The sequence below is a fragment of the Dysidea avara genome, chromosome 3, assembly GCF_963678975.1.
Source record: "Dysidea avara chromosome 3, odDysAvar1.4, whole genome shotgun sequence".
In the NCBI taxonomy this organism is placed as follows: Eukaryota; Metazoa; Porifera; class Demospongiae; order Dictyoceratida; family Dysideidae; genus Dysidea; species Dysidea avara.
The window spans coordinates 27,245,052-27,267,568 of record NC_089274.1 but is presented as its reverse complement, the minus strand read 5'-3'; the positions used below and the strand labels follow the sequence as shown (position 1 = coordinate 27,267,568).

General features: G+C 37.2%; 2 protein-coding genes across 5 annotated transcripts; both read left to right on the top strand.

Annotated features, from left to right (window-relative positions):
• Positions 1-5,464: 5,464 nt before the first annotated feature.
• On the top strand, positions 5,465-12,496 carry LOC136250574 (circularly permutated Ras protein 1-like). Its single transcript, XM_066042787.1, has 19 exons — positions 5,465-5,670; positions 5,730-5,758; positions 6,452-6,655; positions 7,903-8,099; positions 8,322-8,513; positions 8,687-8,812; positions 8,950-9,191; positions 9,451-9,532; positions 9,601-9,652; positions 9,706-9,781; positions 9,837-9,921; positions 10,079-10,185; positions 10,236-10,342; positions 10,985-11,320; positions 11,616-11,739; positions 11,793-11,877; positions 11,938-12,060; positions 12,116-12,178; positions 12,262-12,496. Exons 1-19 carry the CDS (start codon positions 5,579-5,581, stop codon positions 12,286-12,288), a joined length of 2,349 nt encoding a protein of 782 aa, XP_065898859.1. The 5' UTR covers positions 5,465-5,578; the 3' UTR covers positions 12,289-12,496.
• Positions 12,497-12,545: 49 nt separating this feature from the next.
• On the top strand, positions 12,546-22,116 carry LOC136250575 (radical S-adenosyl methionine domain-containing protein 1, mitochondrial-like). Of its 4 annotated transcripts, none has more exons than XM_066042790.1 (17): positions 12,546-12,720; positions 15,571-15,623; positions 16,067-16,173; positions 16,684-16,816; positions 16,865-16,910; positions 16,962-17,023; positions 17,199-17,304; positions 17,361-17,453; positions 18,184-18,234; positions 18,399-18,452; positions 18,920-18,983; positions 19,261-19,273; positions 19,322-19,394; positions 20,269-20,324; positions 20,505-20,559; positions 21,794-21,872; positions 21,952-22,116. In XM_066042790.1, exons 1-17 carry the CDS (start codon positions 12,619-12,621, stop codon positions 21,978-21,980), a joined length of 1,176 nt encoding a protein of 391 aa, XP_065898862.1. In that variant the 5' UTR covers positions 12,546-12,618; the 3' UTR covers positions 21,981-22,116. The 4 variants fall into 4 exon arrangements, with proteins under 4 accessions (XP_065898862.1, XP_065898861.1, XP_065898860.1 ...); XM_066042789.1 differs by having other exon boundaries at positions 21,922-22,116; XM_066042788.1 differs by having other exon boundaries at positions 21,794-21,897.
• Positions 22,117-22,517: the final 401 nt, after the last annotated feature.

The following is a 22,517-nucleotide window of genomic DNA, read 5'->3' as shown; positions in this document are numbered from 1 at the left end:
TTTGTACTCATCTTGTCCTTATTTCTAACAACCACACTCCTAGATTTATGTAAATGGTAATGGGTATAGCTTCTATTATTGTAGTTGCTAAGCCAGAAGGCTAGAGTATCAGTAAAGCTTTGGACTCTATAGAATGCAGAAGAATCTCTAGTGGTGACTTGATCAGTGTATGCATGATCCTCCTGAAACATGCAGTCCAGGACTAACATTTACTTGTATAGTATTAGGCCTGTGTCAGATATGCCAGCATAATAAAAATATGATGGCATATTAGGTGGATATTTCAAATTATGGAGCTTAATTCCATAAAAGCACATCAATATACTCTACCCTAATAGAGCAGCCAGTGGAAACTGCAACAGAGCATTTTACATAGTTACTTAGATCGATACTCTCTAATAGAACAGTCACTTCGTAGTGAAATACTCTAATAGAGCACTCACGGATTAAAATGTTCCAAAATTATTGTAAGAAATATTATTAACCTAGTAGCATAATGCAAACATAATGGGAACACTGAAGAGCATAATAAGTGGTGAAAATCTGGGGAAATTTCTGACAGCATTTTGGGCACGATTTTGAACATATTTGACTCAGGCCTATATACAAGGCAATGATACTATGTATGTAACTAAGACTGGTGTGTATAGTATGTTATGTAATACTTAAGTAAGATGTCAGCAGAAAGTGTTCACCCAAAAGTTGTACTTTGGTTAGAGCTCTAATTTTCCTACAAGTAATTATTGACTGTACATGGTAATCTGTGGCAGTGAACCACATGATGCTTCAAATTTAAACACTTTCAAGAAATGTACCAGTACATCATTTTTCCTCTATACAAACAGCCATGCACTGCCAATATTGATTAACAGATCTGGACTTATTTCTCAAGACGTGTAGCAGTAGATGGAAGCATTAAGTTTTCAGTATGTGTTAGCAAATGCAGCAAACCTGTACGTAGGTCACAGTTCAGTGAAGGGTATTAATATTAATGTAACTTGAACACAGTAATATTAATGTCAGTATATTCATTGGAATATAAACACTCCTAATAACAAGCAATTAGACTAGCTATATTACATATCGGCTATAACAGTATACTGCAGTAGTTCTCGCTTCACTATAATTATGGACTTGAAACAACAGTAAGTACTTTTGTAGTGAAGTACTTTACTTTCATACTAGATGCTGTATGATTATAATTTCACATGGATTCTTGACTGTTCTATTAGAGTATTTAAATAATATTAGATGTATGTGTAATGTTTTGCATTAACTATTGGGGGTAGATTTAAAGGGCTGTTAGCTAACAGGGGTGTTGCAAAACTTTATAACTATGAATGGTAATGAAGGGGGCTACAATTGTTCATTCAGTTATGTAACAGTGCAATACTAAAGCTGTTATAACAGATGATGCAGCATAACTGATGTGCTCAGTTGCGGTATATGGTTTAAGTTTATATAAACTTGAAATCATCTCTAGGGGACAACCCCCAAAATCTGTAAGATTCAGTTTTTAATTTAGCTATTTAGCTTAAATTGATGCTAAAAATGTTACCCATGACCAGTAATGCATGCCAACCTAAACTGTTCTCAAAGATGTACATTTTGCCCAGATATAGATGCATTTGTATATGTGACATGATGTTGGAAAACAAGGAAAAGTTAATTGAAAGTTCAGCATTTTTATTTTTACACATTTGGACAAAACTTTCTTGCGGCTGTGAAGTTGCACACCCAGAGGTGAAGTTTGACTTGACCCAGTGTTTCTTTTTGCTAGGAGATATGGATGATTATATTGATATTTCACAGCATGGGACACCGACACCGCTTGAAGGTTCTTAGTTTACTAATTTGTTAAGCTACTTTACTGTAGTTGTACCCAGTTATACTGATAGTAAAATGTCAGTACTTTTAAGTATATGGAACATAATTGTTTTACTATGTTTTAAACACACAGTAAAATATTAGTGAATGCGGGTTTACTGAAAAACCACTAAAATAACAAACAATTAACTGTTCCATATACTGGGGATATACCACTCTAGTAAACTAAGAAACTTCAAGCGGTGCGACTAACGTACAAATTGGGTGTTCAGGTGATGGAATTGCTAAAACTATAAACATGCAATGATTCATGTTATCAGTGAAGAAAAGGGCCAAGAAGAATAATTCCGTTCCTTACGCATATCTTTTTGATTACAAAACAGCTGGTAAATTGACAGTATTTATATTTCATTGCATTACAGATGCACATGCATGCATGCATGCAGAATTACAAGGATGCATGGTGGAGTACAAAAAGTAAAACTGAATTGAAAAAGTGATCTGAAGGACAAAATGGCAATCAATGCCAAAAGCCAAAAAACTGTACTTATACTTAACTACATAATTTAATTTAATTAATTTCAATACAAAGTGGAGCTCAGCATAATTGCAACAAGAGCATATACAAAATGGAAAGTATAAGATTAGAATTAGTCAAAGAATGATCCCATGAATATAATTATAATTCTTTAACTTTTGCTCAATGCTTATAATTGTATTGAAAGATCAGATCATTCCATAATCTGCATGGCCAGTCAGCACATCAGTCTTAAATGAGTTACTTATAGAATCTTGTGATATTAACTAGTATTAGAATTGTTGAAAGCGATGTCACAGTAGTTAGAAATGTTAATACTGGGATATTTGGAATGCTTCAAAATGTCAAGCTAAAATGTGACCCGATTTTAGAAAATTGCACATGGTCTTAATGTCACATTTGAAATACATACTTAAATATGTGTCACCACTAAAGCATTATGCACCTAGTAAAATGTTTCACAGAATTTCTTGTAATTCAGTGTGTTGGCTACTGATCTAATCACTGTAAAGCTGAGTAGATGTTTGCCTTATTTTAATCTTAAATATTGCAGTTGTAAAATGTGATATTAAGACTGATTTTCCAAAATCCGGTCACTAATATATAGTTATAGACGAATGTGCATCCATTACCTCATTTTAGCTGTAAAGAGAAAATTGACTACTGTACCAATGCTAATGGAAGTGCTGACAGTTTCAACTTTAAACTGAAAATGTTCATAACATATATTTCACCAATAGAGAATTGTTATTTTATGGCTTGGTAAATAAGTAAAGTAGCTATATATCTAAAATTTCAGTTGATATGGTGTGATGTCTGGCGTGCTATGCAATGGTGACATATAGCTAGCAATGTACAGAAGAGGTTCAATTTCAGCTCACACAGTAGTCTTTGTTCCTAGAAGAGTTTTATCATGGAATTATTTTGGATGTTCTATTAGAGTAGTTGGCTAGCTCCTGAAATAGAAGCTCTTGTTGGTTCTTTGAAGTGATTAGCTATTCTATAGTGAAGTGTGGTTGCAGCCTCAGTTAGCTGCCATGCTATAACCATGCATGCCATTATCGACCACTATTGCAGATCTACCTGTGCTGTGTGCTTATATGTGACAATCCCTTGTATGACCACATATCAAGTAATTATGTGTCATGAATCATGACCAGATGAATTTTCTGGATTTGTGATAGCCTTTTAAGCTGCATGCTTCACATATGACCTTTGAAACACATGCATGTTCATGCTTATCAATTGTGGTTTTAAACTCTTTGTCCTGGGACTGTTGACTTTAATTGTATTAATGCACTTGTCAATTTCATGCCCCACCCCCGGGCGTCCCCACACCCCAGGTGGGGATTTGACATTGCTTCTTGTCCTCACCCCTGGGGCAATTGACAGTTGTCCAATTCACTGACCGATTTTCGGTAGTTGCATTTCTAAACAATAAAATCACACTCGCTATAATTTTACTAGCTACAGGTGTATACCAGGTTAGCTAATTACTAGTCGCATGCATGAACTATGTGCCTAGTTATCCTTGAGGTGTTGTCAAATCCCCTACTAAAGTACTATAGTACTATAGGGGGTGGGGACATAGTGGGGATTTGACAGCTGATTTTGCCCCAGTAGTGGGGAATTTGACACCACGATTTGTCAAATCCCCTGTATCCCCCCCCCCCTCTGGTGAGGGTGGGGGGTGGGGCATGAAATTGACAAGTGCATAATTTAAAAGTTTTTATAGCTGTACTAAGTGGTTGTAAAGCGAGCGCACTGCCCAGTGTTCATTCTAGGATTTCACCTTTGGGGGGAATCAGGAATTTGGGGGGTGACCAGGTAAAAGCTAGTTAAGTACATGTCCAAGTTCACAAATATGTAAAACAGTTGCCAAACTATTTAGTCATTTAAGGCTTGTCATGAGCGTGATTGGGTTAAGCCAGATCAGTAGAGCTTTATTTTAATCAGGGTGATACATGAGTAACATTGATGTATATTTAGGACAACTTAACCATGTGTACCATATGTACAATTAGTAGTGCATTGTGCATGTTGCATCTGTTGAATCAGTTCTGTGTGACATTGCATTGGCCGTAATTGTATCATACCGCAAGGTACTAGCAAATTAAAGTTCTGGGTGGATGTTGTACAAGAAATGATTTAAAATTTAGGCTTTTTGAAATTGAATATTCAGGCTTTCTGAGTTAAATCTGGGGGTATTGGTGACTGTGCATGCCACTTTGTAGCTTAAAAATTACACTTTCTGAATTCAGTTTTGAAAGCTAAGCCATGTAGACAACAACTCTGGGCTCTCAGATAATTATTGAATAGCCATCACATAGGAACTTTTGTCAGTCATACATGTAGCTACCCTAGGAGATTTTTAAAAATTAAACCGGCAATCTGATACTGAGTCTAAGAACATTTTAAGGTTCATGTGTCTGCAATTTTTAACCTGGGAAAATTTTACATCTTGAACATTCTGAGATTGAATCTGAAGGTACTTTTGATAGTTGCGTGCCCTATTTATAAAACAAAGTACAGTGTAGCAGTCACTCACAATTTTAGGGGGTGAGTCTGAGATTTTAGGGGGGGAACAGCCCTAGAATAAACACTGGCACTGCCTCAGTGACTATATGGTGCATATGGTACGTAGATCTCTAAAAACGAGAAACACACTTTGTCTTTCCTCCCATATATAGCAGGCCTGCCAACCTGGAAAGTAAAAAAATCTTGAGATTTCTGTACCTTTATTGTAGTATTGCAGTGTGTAGTAAAAAAAAACTGGTAGATGCTATGCTGAGACCAAAAAAAAAAAAAGGTCTCGACTTTTTAAACCTGAAATCCGTGACATTCGCGCTACAAACCGTGAGATTCTATCCAACGAAGGTTAGTGAAACCGTGAGAGTTAGCAGGCCTCAAAAACCGTGAGATTCGATCTGCTGCCCTTGAGCAGGGTAGTGAAACCGTGAGAGTTGGCAGGCCTGATATAGTTGCGATGGTGACGGAGTAAAAAAATTGCACAGCAAGAATAATCAGCGCGGGGCGACCTTAGCAATCACGTAACTATTTTTAGAATTGTATCGTCATGTACCGTTACGGAGTATGTTATATTTAGTATCAATATTCCCGTATTTCAGGCACTCGTAAAGAGATTGTCTTTTTCACTTTGAGCCGAACTGTTCATCCCGTGCACGCCGTTAGGTGCTGCGTTACTACGAAGCAATGGATTTCGGGTCCAAGTTTGTATACGAATATAATGATTCCGAAGAAGAATACATTTCAGGTGAAGAATATGAAGTTGGAATGTACCTGAGGTAGGAGGATCATGCACACTTGTCGGTATGGTGTTGATTACGTGTTTATCATTTTGTAGTGACAGTGAGGGATCTGGTGATGAAGATGGTAAGTAGTGTAGTGCAAGTGAAGAGTTTGTTTTGTGCTCATTGCTGAATCAGCCTGGGTGCAGATCGTGGATAGTCTGTTGAGGGGTCTGATGGTAGCAGGAATCCTGCATAATATGTCTGAAAAATTCCATGTGGATTCTGGCAAATAGAATATTCAAAATCATTACTTTTCCTATAAATTTGTGCATACTCTATTCAAAATATTTGTTATCAATAATTACAAGCTACAGTCTTGACCAAAAAAATTGTAGGATTTGGAATGTTCTTGTTTTTATTTAGTTGGTATCGGGCCTCTAGCTTACATTCCCCTATACTGCATGTAGTGTATTGCATTGCTCATGATTTGAATGCGAGGTAAACGTACTATTACATGGAGTAGCTTTCAGAATATGTATTGGATCATGGGGAGATATTTGGAAGGATTTGTGTTGTTGATCTACCTTTCATGTTAGTCTATGAGGATGTGATTAAAACAACTGTTCAATTTGTTAGAGTGATTTTCTACATTGTACCGTTTTCTTTTATTTATCACAGCAAGGCTGTGAAGTAAATTTCAAATGTACATGATTTTGTGTCAGATTGTAGAATGTTATCAGTTTTCATGTAATAATTTTATTCCTCATCAAGAGTGTGTCATCAATATGTTTGGGGGATTTATCAGTCACTGCTTGTCTGATCTTTTCATTGCTAGGTGCCCCACAACGACCTACCATTATACCAGAAGGAGCTGGAGTACCTCCGTCTTATAGAACACCCCCTCCTCCAAGGGGCTCCTCTCCTCCTCCTCCATCATCAGGTGCTCTAGTACCACAAGCTCCACCACCTCCTGCCCCTCAGTCAGGTGTTAATAGACTACTTGGTGCTCTGAAAAAGAGGACCAACTGGTTGAAGAAAGGTGAGTTGTGTGCGTACATGAGTTGTGCGTATGCGTGCATAGGTGTGTGTGCATGTGCGTATGCATACATACAGTAGGTGTGCGTGTGTGCGTGCGTGTACATGTATATGTACAGATGTGTGTCAGTCACCATATGTGACCGGGCCTGTGAAAATAGGGCATGTGGGCACATGATTTTTGCCTACTTTTACAAACTTCCATCACTCATAACTTTTTATACCATTATGCTATTGCGGTCCAATTTCAGCTCTTGGTTAGCATTTAATTGGCATTATGATGCAAGTTACAGAATGCAGATATTCTGTTCCAGTACCAAGATATGACCTGTAGAGTGATGGCGTGTAGTTTGTGCCCACATGCCCTGTTTTTGCAGGCCCGGTCACATATGTGAGTGCATATTAGTGGTGTGCGATATAGGAATATTTTCCTATCGCGATTATTGCACACAATATACTACGATACAATATATATCACGAAATACAACTCATCACTCAGCTTATGTATTTACACTGATGACACTTGTAGCAGTGATGTACTAGAAGTACAGTACATCATGGTACATGACTAGCATACAACATTGCAAGCTCTTTTATCAAAATAAGTACAGTGTACAATGACATCTTGGGTACATTTTTCTCTAATTATAGCTAAAATCTATACCTAGGCTTATATCACGATATAAAGGTTCAATATCATATCACGATAAAAAAAATTATCATGATATTTCAATATATATCATATAATATTGCACATCACTATAGTATGTTCACGTTGAGCTGAATCCTGAAAAACAGCTAAAAATTTAAAAAGTGGATTTTTTCTCAACAGAGTTAACATTTTAGCCAACCAGATAATTATTGGTAACAACAACAGACACGTACGGTTTGGCTCCATTACAAGTTCGGGAAAGGGCTGTAATGGACACTGTACTTATATGGCTTCCACATAGGAAATGTATTGTGAGAATTTTGATTGGCTGTAAATATTATGTCAAACATTTGAACAAAAAGATTTTGAAATATTTTTAGCGGGTCAAGCAGTACTACAAATGAGCCAATTTCAAGATCGTGTGTAATTGCATCCATGAGTTATTAAATGTTTTTGAGGATTCAGCTCAACATGAACATACTTTAGTGCATATATGCATGTACACATGTTCATGTCTTTATATGGTAGTGGACACCTATATTAGTGTACGACACTCCAAATACACATATCCAGTCATTGTGTATATTGTAACATATTAGGAACTGCGACAAACCAAACAGGGAGGGGTCGTACAGCAAGACAAGCTGATACTAATGTTATAGCAGTCAAGTTCAACACACTGACTGAACCCAGCCACATGCACACTGGAGATGCTGTAGTCTGTAGCAACAAGGACTGTACTGCCATCTTGTCACATATGTCCAAGTTGAAACAAAACACTGAAACTGGAGCAAAAGTAAGTCAGAGCTGTATGTAGGTGACTCACTTTAGCTTTTCCACTTGCTTTCCTTCCTTGAATTGAACTTTTGAAAGTCACTGGTCTATTCAAAAAAACATTTCAGTTTTTTGCTTGCTAGTCCCAATTTTGGCAGTTCACACCTGTATATACATCTATAGCATGTGTGAATATAAACTACATGATATACGTTATATCACTCATGTCAATATTGTGTTATAGACTTGGCAGTGTGAGTTCTGTGGTACGCTAAATGTGGCAGAACTGGAGCCAGAGGAGGTCCCCACGAAGGACGACACCACATTCATGATAGCACCAGCACCAGTTAACACTGATCAAGGAGCCAGTGGTGGTGTAGAGTCTCTCATTATATTCTGTGTGGACATCTCAGGGTCTATGTGTGTCACTACTGAGGTAGGTAGTGAGTAACATGTAAACTAGAAGTTCAACTGGAAGTATTACAGTAATTGTGATGATGTCATAGCAATATACGCAGTAGTTGCTGTCATGAGAGTTATGGTGATAATATTTGGGGTCATTAATAGAATTATCTTCTTGTTCAGCTGCTTGTACTGTTCATTGTGTAGGTATCTGGCAAGTTCCAGTTGAAGGGCCACTCCAGAGTAGCTGGACTGTCCAGTCTTAATGTTGATGGGGAGGACCAGTACATGCCCAGACAGAAGAGAGATGTCACATATGTGTCTAGACTACAGGTATTGTCTGTGTCTGTGTACTAGATGTAAATCATTTGGTTGATGTATGTATTGATCCTTTTCAAAAATGTTGCCTCTGTGCTACAGATTTAATATCTTCCCAGAGCTGTAAAAACATGCATTGTTCTCAATCACAGAGTGTTCAAGCTGCAGTGGATCATCAGTTAAATGATTTTTCCAAGACCCAACCTCACACAAAGATCAGTTTAGTCACATTCAATAATGAGGTCACTGTGTTTGGCGATGGCAAGAATAATGCTGTCACTATTACTGGTGATAAACTGAATAATAATGATGAGCTGGTGAAGATTGGATCTGAAGTGGCACTACCCGGGAGCATCAAGGATACCTCCAAGTCACTGAGTGATAAGTTGTTTAGGTGAGTTCTGATACAGCATAAAATGTAAATGTACAATAATGTCACATACATGCATGCAAGTAGAAATGTTTGAAATGTTTTTGTTGTTTTTTTGCGACCACTTAGCAAAATAGTATTTACAAAATGGTAGAGCCAAAGGTTTGTGTATTACCTCAGCACATGTGTTCTTGATTGTTTTTACAATGACTTTTGATGTACTTTTATCCTGCTTTGCATTATTGATACACTTTATACTGTATGTTCTAATATATTCATATAGTTTGGAGGAGTCTGGTAGTACTGCACTTGGTCCAGCTCTAGTTGTATCCATCGCCATGGCAGCCAAAGTACCAGGTTCTAGGGTGAGTTAAAAGACATATGGTATATAACATGTAGTAACATGTGATGAATGTGTTGTGTTCACCTGTAGGTGGTGGTGTGTACTGATGGTCTAGCTAATGTTGGACTGGGTAGTCTTGATGGTGAGTAGGTCACTGGTGTGTGTTGTAGGTGTGATGAGGTGTGGTTCTTACAGAGTTGAAGACAGAAGAACAAGTTAAACAGGGACAGCAGTTCTATGAAAAACTTGGCACAGATGCTGTTGATAAAGGGTTAGGAGTGTGTTAACATCAAAGGAGTTTTACAATTGTATTCCTTGTTTCACAGTGTGGTAGTGTCTCTTGTCAGTATTAAAGGAACTGAGTGTAGAGTAGTTGAACTTGGTCAGGTGGCCAGTCAAACTGGAGGACAGGTGTGTCTGTGTGTTGTGTTGTGCATGTTTGTTTATTGCTTTTACTTGTACAGGATGTAAGTAGTATGACATGTGATTGTGTACCATGTGGTTAACTAGCATATGCACATGTGTCCATGGATATCCACATGTACACATATTTTTCGTTCCCCTACAGGTCACCATAGTTGACCCCCTCACACTCACTCAACAGTTTAGTACTATACTAGCTAACCCTATCATTGCTACTAATGTGGTCACCAGGCTGATCCTTCATAGTGGACTGTAAGTGTATAGTGGGCTTTATATAGAATAAATATAATGTTACGCAACAGGTATTTCCGTCATGAGGACTACCAGAATGCTAGTTGTGTTACTATACAAGTTGGTAATGTCACTGCTGACACTGAACTCACCTATGAGTATGGAGTACGCACTAAGAGTAAGTGCTGCTCTCGTGTATGTTACATTAAAGAGTTTTTATAATTGTGGGATTTTGTATTTATGTGAATGTAGCAAAACTTTTTAAGGGTCATCCATTATTTTCAGCCCAATTTATGTAAGTGTGTGAGGAGGGGGTTAAGAATGTAGAATATTTAAAAACATTCACATGCTTGACATGAAGGGGTGTCTCTTATTAGTTGGCCAACAATGCAAACATCTGCTCCTGTAAATTACTACCAGCATTATATCAAAAGGATGAATGGTGTCCATGTGTGTGTGCATCATTAATTTCCTATGTATTAACATATAGCACATTACATTTGAATTTATTCACATCTGTTGTATTGGTTGTATATATTAAATTATTTGAAGTATCTGTATGCATAATACATGTACCTCAGCTTCTATACACTATGCTTTGTGTAGTGGGTTAGAGTACTTTGTTTCGTGAAGGCTGAGAATTGTCCAAACCTCTTAATGTACGGTATACTTTTACAATGAGAGCAGATGTATATAAGGGGGTATGCTATGATTGCCTTATTTGGGGTATTGGGAGACTTTTGGTTAGGTGTCCATATTACATAACTTGGCTTTGTAGTACACATGTAGTGTATATTATAAGCTTTTAACTATCATACAGAACATAAGGAAGATACTCCTCCTCCTGTTCCTATGGACACAGCATCTGCAAGTGGTACAGGTGGAACAACTGAACAAAAGGATGAGAAAATGGATGCCACGACACCTGCTGACACTACCACACCTACTGCTGATACTAAGACTACTGATGGTGGTGCTGCAAGTGGAGGAGGTGGGGCTACTCCTACACCAGATACACCTCCTCTGATGATGGATGGGAAAGAGTGTCTACCATTCCAGCTACAGATCTCCTACACTAGTTTGGATGGTGCTCAGTGTAATAGAGTGATCACACAGGCTAAACCCATCACTAAGGATAGACAAGTGGCTGAAGCAGGTAATGTATCTTTGTGTTTCATTGGAGTAGTGACTTTCATGATTGTAGTGCGTCTGCATGCTTGTGTGTGTTGTGTGTGTATTGTACAAATGTTGGTGAGTGATTGAGGGCAATGCAATTAGTTAAGGAATCAGCAAACAAACATAGAGAGCTAACAAGCTATAGAGTTGAGCCAGCCAGTGACTGTTTGTGTTTGTTTGTTTGTTCATGTTTGCAAATTTTGCATTGGTGCTTGTAGCCAGTGCTCTTTGGGCACTTTTAAGCTGGTATAAACTAACTGTTCCACTCCCTACAGGTTCTAATGTACAGGTGTTAGGGGCACATGTTGCTAAGACTACGGCAAAGATGGCACTGGAGGGAGAATACACTAAGGCCAGGACTAAGGCACTTGTTAACCAGAGACTAGTACAGAGAGTGGGGTAAGTGTGTGTGTGTGTGGTGTATACTAGTAGTGTATGTTGTTTGGTTGTAGACATGCTTATCACCGTAAAGATGAGTATCGTGCTTGGGTGAAAAACGTTGCCCCTATGGAGAACATGATGAACGACTTTCAGAAGGTACAGCAGCTATTGTGTTTGCAGTTTTCCCAACTGACTTGATATTTGTTGCACATATAGAAAGAGAGGGTCACATTTGGTCGGTCGTACAGTGATGAAGAATGTGAAGATGAGTTAGTCCCAATAGCCACAAAGTCAGCTGCTAGCAGTATGCAGAAGTTAGCACCCAAAGTTAAGAAGAAGGTGAAGTGACGTGTGTGTACAGTAAGATGAGTACCACACTTGTATATTGTTACAGAAAGCTTATAAGAGACGTGGAGAATCATCTGATGTCACTTCTGAAGTGTTCTATTCTAACATGGTATGTAGTGTGTGTAGAATGTAGAATTGCTTTGTTGTTTTAACATTAAAGTGCTATTAACATGCTGTTTTTCTTTTTTACAGGCAAGGAAAACAGATGATTTTCTGTAATCAATGATGACATATAATACTATATCTTCAACTGTTTTTTAGAAATAAATAAATAAAAGACTATTGCTTGTTTATTTGCATTTTTGCACATACTGTAATGTGTCTAGTTTTTATATTTGTTGACGATTGTGTTGGTTTGACATGTACTCACATAATTATTTTACCTGATCTCTGTATTTATCATCGATCACTACTGAATAACTAGTTAGCATGACAAGGGTCTGATCGCATACAAAGTTATCTCTCCTGTGGGCGGTTGAAGCCCACAAGGGCGTGCGCTTCTGCTGTTCTGGGCGTGAAGTGAGGAAGGATCACGAGGACTTGTAGAGCATGAACCGTGGTATAAAACATCTCAAAAGGATCACGAGAAGGATTGTGAAAAAATCTTTCTCCTCTGATATTAAGTCGAAGCATGGCACAGTTTATGTTCACGTGAGCCAAGGCTTAATTGTATTGGTGACTGTTGTGAAAAGTGTGTGTGTTACCTGTGTTTATAGCACGCCCAGGAACGCAATACTACTTTATTGCCTTTTATACATTATCTGTTTGTCTTGTTTAACCAATAGGGATGAGTCTATTTTGTGAGGGGTAGATAACGACCTTAAATTTCATAGATCACCTCTGAAATTATTTCTGAAAGATGAAATATTGCCTGAAATTTGTGCAGTTTGAAAGATGAAATTTGACGATCGAAAATATGTAATGAAAATTTACGGAGACTATAATTTACGGATTTACTAATTTAGAATTACTGAATTTTACGGAGATATTTGAACAGAAATTTGTCTTGAAAGATGAAATATGGGTGGTCATATTTCTTGAAATATGGGCAGTCATCTGAAAGTTCGTAGACAATTTCAGCTCGTTACCTACCCCTCGTTATTTCCCCCCCCCCCCCTTATTTTCCTTTCCAGTAATTCTTTCCTATATGCTCAAGACTTATATATTTTGCTCAGCAATACACTTTGTTAATTGATTATTTGATTTATTTCTAAGTGCAAAGCTACAATTTCACCGTAAAGTGACTGTTCTATTACAAATTTTAGATAGCGCCTCAAAGATTTGCATCACAACATCTCAAAAGATATTTATGCCACGGGACTGCCGGGAGTGGCTGTGCCCTACTTAAACTCTGAATCTTGTAACTGATAATTAGAGATAACTGTAGTATTATATTATTTTCATCCTTGCCAATCCCACGTTGGTTTCATTTTTGAGCCAGTCTTTGTGGTCGAGGATTTTCATGCATATGCTTAATGCATTACATTCTCTTCATGATGATTTTCAATCAAATTTCGATATGCACTTGTTCCTGGCTAATATTGCTTAACATATGTGACTGTTCTATTCGGGTATCTCAATCACCACTTGCTCTACCTGTAACAATTATTGATATTTTATCATGCGTGACTGTTCTATTAGAGTATCTTGATCTTTTGTGTAATTTTTATGTCCACTTTGTGCAAAATTGCACCTATTATGCCAGCATTTTGCTCATTGCTTTTATCCACCCATTATGGTAAAAAAATTGCCGGTGAAATTAATTGTGTTATTAAGCATTCCATGTAGACTAACGTTTTTGATTTAATTATTTTTAGTGTTTTAATAGGCTCAGGATGTACTTCTTACAGTATATGACCATGAATACTCTTAAAGTAATTTTGATGGTTTTTATAGACACTGTATCTGTCGAGATATCTGTCGAGATATCTGTGTATCAGCTGTTTCTTAGCTAGTGCGCTGCGAGCTATTAAGGCCGAGGCATTCATTGCAAGTTTTAAGTGAATGATCTATGGATGATTTTATAAATTAATTTCTAATTGGCACAAAGGGTTATGATAAAGTGAGTATGAAGTCTACTGTACAACAGGAAACTAAATTGCATTACTAGTTTTGACAAATTAAATGTTTTCGCCATTTTTAAAGGCGCATAAAGAGGTTTGATGAATTAATTAAAAGTTGACAAAGCCATGTTTATTCATCACTTTTAAAATTTCCTGTTGTATGTTATGGGGTATCATCTACAAATAGCACACATGATTACAACAAGATACAAAACACTAAGTTACTATAATGACAAAGGCAATACAAATTCAAAAGATTTATTGGTTATTGTATTACTCACTAAATCACCATATATACGATAAGCACAAATTTGTAAGGGGCATGATTTCAATCTAAAATTTGCGTGACAAACAAAAACGATTAATCCTCATAATCACTTTTGTTCATCATTACAATTTTGTTGTAAACATGTCCATCAATCACATGCAGTGAATCCTTGCTTATCTGAACTTCAGTTATCTGAACACCTTCATTATCTGAACTAGGGCTGGAACGAAGGTAAAATTTTACCTCCGAAGCTTCTTGCAAGAAAGCCACTGAAGCTTCGAAGCTTTGTTGTTTATGTCATGCTAATAATTAATGATTATAACTGATAGGTGTACACACACACACACTTTGTTGCAGCTGTAATACAGGCTCTAGTATAACTGCCTAGACTACAAATATACCATGATTATGTCAACCATGTTTACATGCACATGGCTTTTTTTACTGATTACACATGGCAGTATCCATAGCTTTGGAGGGATAAAACCACCTTTGAAGGTTACAAAACCTCTGAAGGTTTCGAAGCTTCCGAACCTTTGTTCCAGCCCTGATCTGAACACCAACTGTTCTATTAGAGTAGTGTGCACTCTATTAGAGGAAATAACTATTCTATTAGAGTAATTGAATGAAGCTCTGTACATAAATTAATGGGCTTCAGTTATCCAAACAATTTCACTTATCTACACCTTTTTGGTTAACTACATGAACAAAGATGTTCAGATAACTGAGGATCCACTGTATACACTGTTACCAATTGTCTGGATTGTGCAAGTAACTTCAGTACACTTCAAAGGTTCTACAGTGTTATGTGAATACCATATTTAATAACTTGGTCACCAAAAACACCTACGTATTTGCATGAACTGAACTGGACACTTGGTCATCCCCAAAGTTGTTATACATGTTCCACTGTACTCTGTTCCCAGGAAAAATATTTTACAAGACTTGCAGTGTCCTTGCAAGAAATGTGCAAGAATTTTGCAAGCTTGCTAAAAACTTGCATGGGGAATGTATCATTTCTTACAAGAATGTTGCAAGAAATTTACACAATTTTTGGAAGGATTTTGCTGAATAAAAGAATCTTGCACTGAAAATGTCCCTTTTCTCTTGGAAACCTTGCAAGATATATTTTCCTGGGATTATAATTGTTATCATTGTTCTCCCCTATAGTGGCCATACTGTGCTCAGTTGTGTAGTTATTGTAACTTCAACAAGTATGTGAGGTGAGTGTATAGTTACAGTGAATAAGACCTTATTAATTGGGACCATGTTATGGACCAAAAATATGACATCAATAACTTGCTAGTGATGAGGTTATGAGTACATTTGCCTATGCTTGGGATCTGCTTGACACATTGCCGCTGTAATGAGGTGGCAAGTGATTGGGGTTTCACTGCAAAGCTTTTTACTTGTTCCTCATTCCCGCATGCTTCCTTCTTTGCATACTTTTTCAAAAACTTATATGAGTACACGTTTTAGTACTGAGAGAATAACTGATCGTATCTTTCAATCATGAAAACACCTATCCATAGTCAAGTATTACGTACCTTTACTCTCTATTGATAGGAGAACATTACCACTCGCATGCATAGAAATCCTAGATGAGAAACCAGATAGCTTATACAATGACTGACTAGAAACTTGGTTGTATTCTTGTTCTACACAGGGACAATGTTGATCACAGTTTGATGAGGAAGGCTCTCATTACTGAGTTGAGGACATTTATTGACATGAGTGGATTTCATACAGTGACCTCTATATTCTTTGGAGGAGGTGAGTGCTATTATGGTTGTATTGTGATTGTTATGATAGACTGTATGTATATACACATGGTAATCACTCTTGTTATCAAAGACGCATAAATGAAAAACAGAAGGCCTATTATTTGAGTCTGAACTCTATATAGCTACTTTTTTATGTAGCATTGAAGAAGCCATGGCTTAAAGCACCAGCTACATGCAGTACACTGTACTGTATTTTTATTTTTGATAATCAATAACAGGCTTTTTGTTTGCCATTGCAGTCTTGGTTTGCAGTTTAAGTTGAACAATTTTTAACAAACTATATAATACATCAGTTAGAAATCATTATTTTTGACAGGTCATCCTGACAACTAGACTGAGCATAATATATTATGTACATATATACATGTATTGTGTTCTACCTATAACTTGTTGTGTATGTGCAGTATGTATTCCCAACTCATTAACATCTGAACACACACACAACACATCCTACATATAGACATGTATTACACTAGTTCATGTGTTACACTATTGCCAGGCACTCCCAGCCTAGCAGCACCATCCACTATACATGCTGTAATTAATGAAGTGGCCAAGTTGTGTCACTTACCGACAAGTGCTGAGATCAATTTGGAGGCCAACCCAACATCATCTGGTCAAAGTGTTCTCAAGTAAGTAATACTAAAAGATGGTATACCTACCAGTGTATATGTGTGTAGAGACTTTAAACAAGCTGGTGTGAACAGGCTGTCATTAGGAGTTCAAGTAAGGAGTATATAGTACTAGTGTACATTTTGTATGTACAATATTGTGCAGGCACTGAATGACAAAGACTTGAAGTTGCTCAATAGAGATCACAATAGAAGTGAAGCTCTACAGTATGTCACTGTTGTACATGTTTGAAGTGCTTTTTCTATTGCATATATGCTAAACTAGTCTATCTCTTGATGTTAATACAATACTGGTACCTTGATTTGCAGTGTGTGTTCTTTTAGAGTATATTTACTGTTGATATTTTTACAGGGGTATACTGTGGTGTTTACATTGTTGTAGGGCTCTGTCACTTTGTAAAGAATTGTTTCCAGGCAGACTTAATATTGACATTATATTTGGAAGACCTCGTCAAACAGTGGATGAATGGAGAACAGAACTAGAGAAGGTGACGTGGTATCAGTGAAGTGATTTTGTGTGATGTGTTGTTGTGTTGTTACATAGGTGTTGGAGATCTGTGACAATCATATCTCATTGTATCAGTTAACTGTAGAGAGAGGTACTCCTCTAGCTAAGGATGTGCAGAATAGCAGATTGGTGTGTGTGTGTGTGTGTGTGTGTGTGTGTGTGTGTGTGTGTGTGTGTGTGTGTGTGTGTGTGTGTGTGTGTGTGTGTGTGTGTGTGTGTGTGTGTGTGTGTGTGTGTGTGTGTGTGTGTGTGTGTGTGTGTGTGTGTGTGTGTGTGTGTGTGTGTGTGTGTGTGTGTGTGTGTGTGTGTGTGTGTGTGTGTGTGTGTGTGTGTGTGTGTGTGTGTGTGTGTGTGTGTGTGTGTGTGTGTGTGTGTGTGTGTGTGTGTGTGTGTGTGTGTGTGTGTGTGTGTGTGTGTGTGTGTGTGTGTGTGTGTGTGTGTGTGTGTGTGTGTGTGTGTGTGTGTGTGTGTGTGTGTGTGTGTGTGTGTGTGTGTGTGTGTGTGTGTGTGTGTGTGTGTGTGTGTGTGTGTGTGTGTGTGTGTGTGTGTGTGTGTGTGTGTGTGTGTGTGTGTGTGTGTGTGTGTGTGTGTGTGTGTGTGTGTGTGTGTGTGTGTGTGTGTGTGTGTGTGTGTGTGTGTGTGTGTGTGTGTGTGTGTGTGTGTGTGTGTGTGTGTGTGTGCGTGCGCGTTGTGTGTGTGTGCGTGCGCGTTGTGTGTGTGTGTGCACGCGTTTCTGTATGCGCGCGTTGTGTGTGTGTGCGCGTGTGCGTTGTGTGTGTGTATGTGTCAAATATGTTTATGTCTGTTATGTCTCTGTGGTGCAATGGTACATCTATTTATTATTTTATTACTAGTGCAGAAGTTACCAGTTGAAGATCATACAGCAGATATGTATGAACATGCAGTACAAGTAAGTGGTGTATTACTTGTGTACAATGATTTTGTAACTAGTAATCACTTGACTAGTATACAATATCCAATTGTTGAATTGGACTTTTTTTTTTTGTACATACTGAAGTGTGTTTACATGTTTTGTATGTACTTAATCTTTAGTATATTCTACATTGTTAATAGCGACTATCAGTGGCTGGCCTTCATCGTTATGAAATCTCAAACTTTGCAAGATTTGTAAGTAGTAAGTAAATTACACATACAGAAATGTGGTATCTTATTCTAATAGTAGACGTGTTGTGGTAGGAGCTCATAAGCACCGCAAGGTGCAATAACGTCTGGTTATTATATCCAATTCTATACCCACACTTAAATACACATGATACATGTGCCTATGGCAACTCTCTTGTCTTTGTCTTGTTGCAATGTAAATGAATCATGGAGTGATGATATTAGAACACTGCTGCACAGTTCAGACTACAGAGAGATAATTCTTAAGCATACAGACTGCATGATTACAGAGATATGTACACACAGTAGAAAGTGTTAATTCCTATATCTGTCCTGCAGTACAGTTACATGTAATGTATGCGTGATCCAAAGAAAAGGCAGCATCTATAAGGCATTTATAACGGTTTGGTTTATGATTTCAAGCAATAGTTTGTAAGCCTACACTAAGTTTGTATATACTCTTTGCTATATAGGGATCTGAGAGTCAACACAATTATTCCTACTGGAGAGGTGATCAGTACATTGGAATTGGACCTGGTAAGTGTTAATATTGATAAAGTCAGTAGATGAATTCCATTGCTTGTTTGACTACAGTAGAATTGGTAATAATTATGAATGTGTGCGTAATGCATTAACTAAATCTGTGCAGTTCATTGTCTATTTTTTTGTATGTGCATACACACATATGCACCATATCATGTACAGATATGTATACTGTGTACTTTTATATGTCAGTACTGTACATGTGATACATTCATGTACGTTCCACATTTACCTTCCTTGCATTGTTGAATATGCTACTTGGACAACTTAGGAGCTCACTCAAGGTTTGTACAACCATAATTGTTACTTGTTGTTTTACTAACCCTCATCAGGTTCAGTTTAAGAGATCAATCACAAGTGATAGCAAGAGTACAGGCTCCAGTACCTGATGTGTGGACTAAACTGGTGAGTTGAACTGTAACTCTACACATGCAATTGATAGATGATTTGTGTTTGGGTACAATGACCACAAAAATGTGTCATTGTAAGGCACATGATCACGTCATTGTAAGACACATATTATGTGACCAGATCTGTGAAAACCCAACATAATTGCTAAAGCGTAAATTTTACAGTATAAAGCATCGAATACAATGGGTGGAGTGCTTTGTTCCTAGTGAAGAAAGGGTCTAACAATGAAAACCTGGATATCATCTTATTTACCTACTCAAGAGGCATTTGAAAATCTTTTTGTTGCAGCATGCCCAGAGATATGTAATTTATGGGAATTTGTTTACATCACATCAAAGCGATAGTACACGACAACCTTTCTCATCACTGATTTCACCTTTGCAGTTAGTATGTAGTTAAGAAAGGTGATACAAGGAAAACTTTCACAGCAATTGATTTCCCTATTCATGAAAAACACGATGATGTAAATTTTAACTCCATACTCTATGTTATTCTATTCGTACCATTTTAGTAAATATCTGTAATTTATTTCACCTATACTTGCTGTACAAATCAATCTTTCTGTTGTTGCTAATTTTCCTAACAATAACTCTGATCACTGCATGTGTTGAATTGTTTTATGCACATGCATTCTTTGTAATTATAATAAAAGCAAAACAGTATCAAGGATCATATAGCTTAGTTGTAAACTACAGTGTCTTCAGCACTATAAGAACAAAAATAACATCTGCTTCATAATTAACATTCTGTTACAAGCCTAGTTTGTTAGTGCAGTTTATAGAATGTTCATAATTATATGAACTATGGAATTATGGTTGGGTAGCTAGATGTAACATAAAATTAAATCAGCCATACATTCTTTTCACAGGTATTTTCAAGTGGTCATGGAACTAGGAAGTCTACAATGCTTACTAGAAAGGAAAGGTATACTGATGCATCATATTCTAATGTGGATATTTGATCATGTAGTGTTGGTGTATAACTTGATGTGTCATCTATATCACTACTGTATATAATCACAAATAGTTTTATTTTGCAAAGATACTTTTGTGCTTCTATAGCTACCAGGAATTCACAAGTATGTGTACATGCTCACACTTTTAGGTTTGAAGAAGTTTTCATGACAAGTTTACGCACAAGAAATGGATTAACCAATGAGGTGAGGTACATTATTCATACAGGTGTCAGAGTACAACATAATGGTTGGCCATCGGCAAATGAATTTTTCAACCAAGTAATGCTGTTGACTGATCAATGCAGCCATCGGTAGGCCATTTGTGCTGATCAAATTTTTCATCGCTGTAATTCTTATTTATAAACATTTTAGTATGATAGTTATTATTATCGCATCATTGCCTTTCATTATCAACCCTATTCAATTGCTTGCTGTGCAAAGTCTTCATCCCATTGAAGGAACAACTTGGTGTGTATGCATGAAAGCACATGAGCAGCACTTCCAAGAGGAAAATAAGCATGCTATGTTTATGAAGTGGAAGCATAGGCAGTGGAGACCACTTTTATGGGACAATGTTTGCAAGAATAGATCGAGCTACTCTAATAGAACAGTCAATTCTAGATACTCTAATAGAGCAGTCACAGTATTCAGAGAAGCAGTGTAGCAGTGTAGCAAGCTACTTAGCTACATATGTGTAGTTTAAGGAGATATAGTTGGTGGAGGGCAGCTATTGTCAGCAAGCAGTTACCTTCTTTTTTTTTTTTGGTCTTCACCTGGCCTGGCCCCCTCACTCTTTGGCCTGCTCCACCGCCCCTGAGAGAAGGTATGATATTGAGTTTAAGACAGTCGTTTCTTGGATAGAATTTTAAACACTGTTGAGAGTGGAACAAAAGATGCCCAAGTGTTCTGCATCAGCAGTGTGTATTGATCTAGTACAATTCACAAGAGAAACTTTAGCAATAGCTAGGTGCCAATTCATTCTGCACTACTTACATTTATTCAATATAAATAATGTGGCATGCTACAACTGAAACTATACAATGATAACCATGTAAAATATTATGCACAATTTTCACTGCGTACAGTAGCTATGTACATTTATTCTTTTATTCATTTGTAAAACATTACACACTACAAATTATACACATGTATTACTGACAAATGCAATTCTCAGTAAAAATACGTTCATGATAAATAGTTGAAACTGGTCACAGACTCAATCTCAGAGTGCTTCATTTTTAAAAATTTCCCTGGGGGGATTCCCCCCAGACCCCTCTAAAAGGCTTGTGCTTCGCACTGCAGGGTGTGCTTCACACACCAAGGCAGGCCATGCAATGTTGCAAATGACCAATCAAATTTACTTATGATTTCCCAGCAATAATTTCCCTTATATTGTACTCTGTAGTGTTATACTAAATGTCTAGTAATCTGTTAACAGATATGGTACAATCTTGACATGCCTAATACCATACACACAAGTCTGTCAGAGCTGGAGTCAGTACAAGAACTGATTAAAGGTGATCTACTTATAATAGATGAGGAGTGAGTATAGAACTGTTGTGATAGTTTTTATTACTGATGGTTACTTTTATGCAGGGGATTACGAGCTACTTCAAAGGGGTTAGCTGTGACTGATTCTTTGATGACTGAGTTATTGTTGACTAACAAATTGTATGATCATACCACCACATTTCCTGTTCGTCCTTGATATGTGGATGAAATTTTACTGTAATATGAAGTTGTTAACCAGCCTACAGAGAATGGTTTATGGTCAAATGCCTAATTAATATTACAGCTATATACATGATACACAGGAGCTAACTCGATGATGTACTTGTAGCAAACTCTGCCACTCTTGTATCAGTACTATTGTATCATACTTATTTTGTATTGTGGCTTTGCCATTCATGGACTACCATAAGTAGTAAATTGCTTCACTGTAGCTGAACTTACTGGTAGCTAGGATATGAATGTCAATATAATTATCTGACAACTAGTAGCAATTAAAACTTACACAGCAAACACTGATAAAGGAGGCTGGACTTCTGAAGTTTTGAGAAACTGGTCAAGTACATTCAGGCAACTTTGCATTAATTTTTGAAGGTACATACAAAAGGATATACTCCAATAGAGTAGATGCTTCAAACTTCACATTGCTCCAT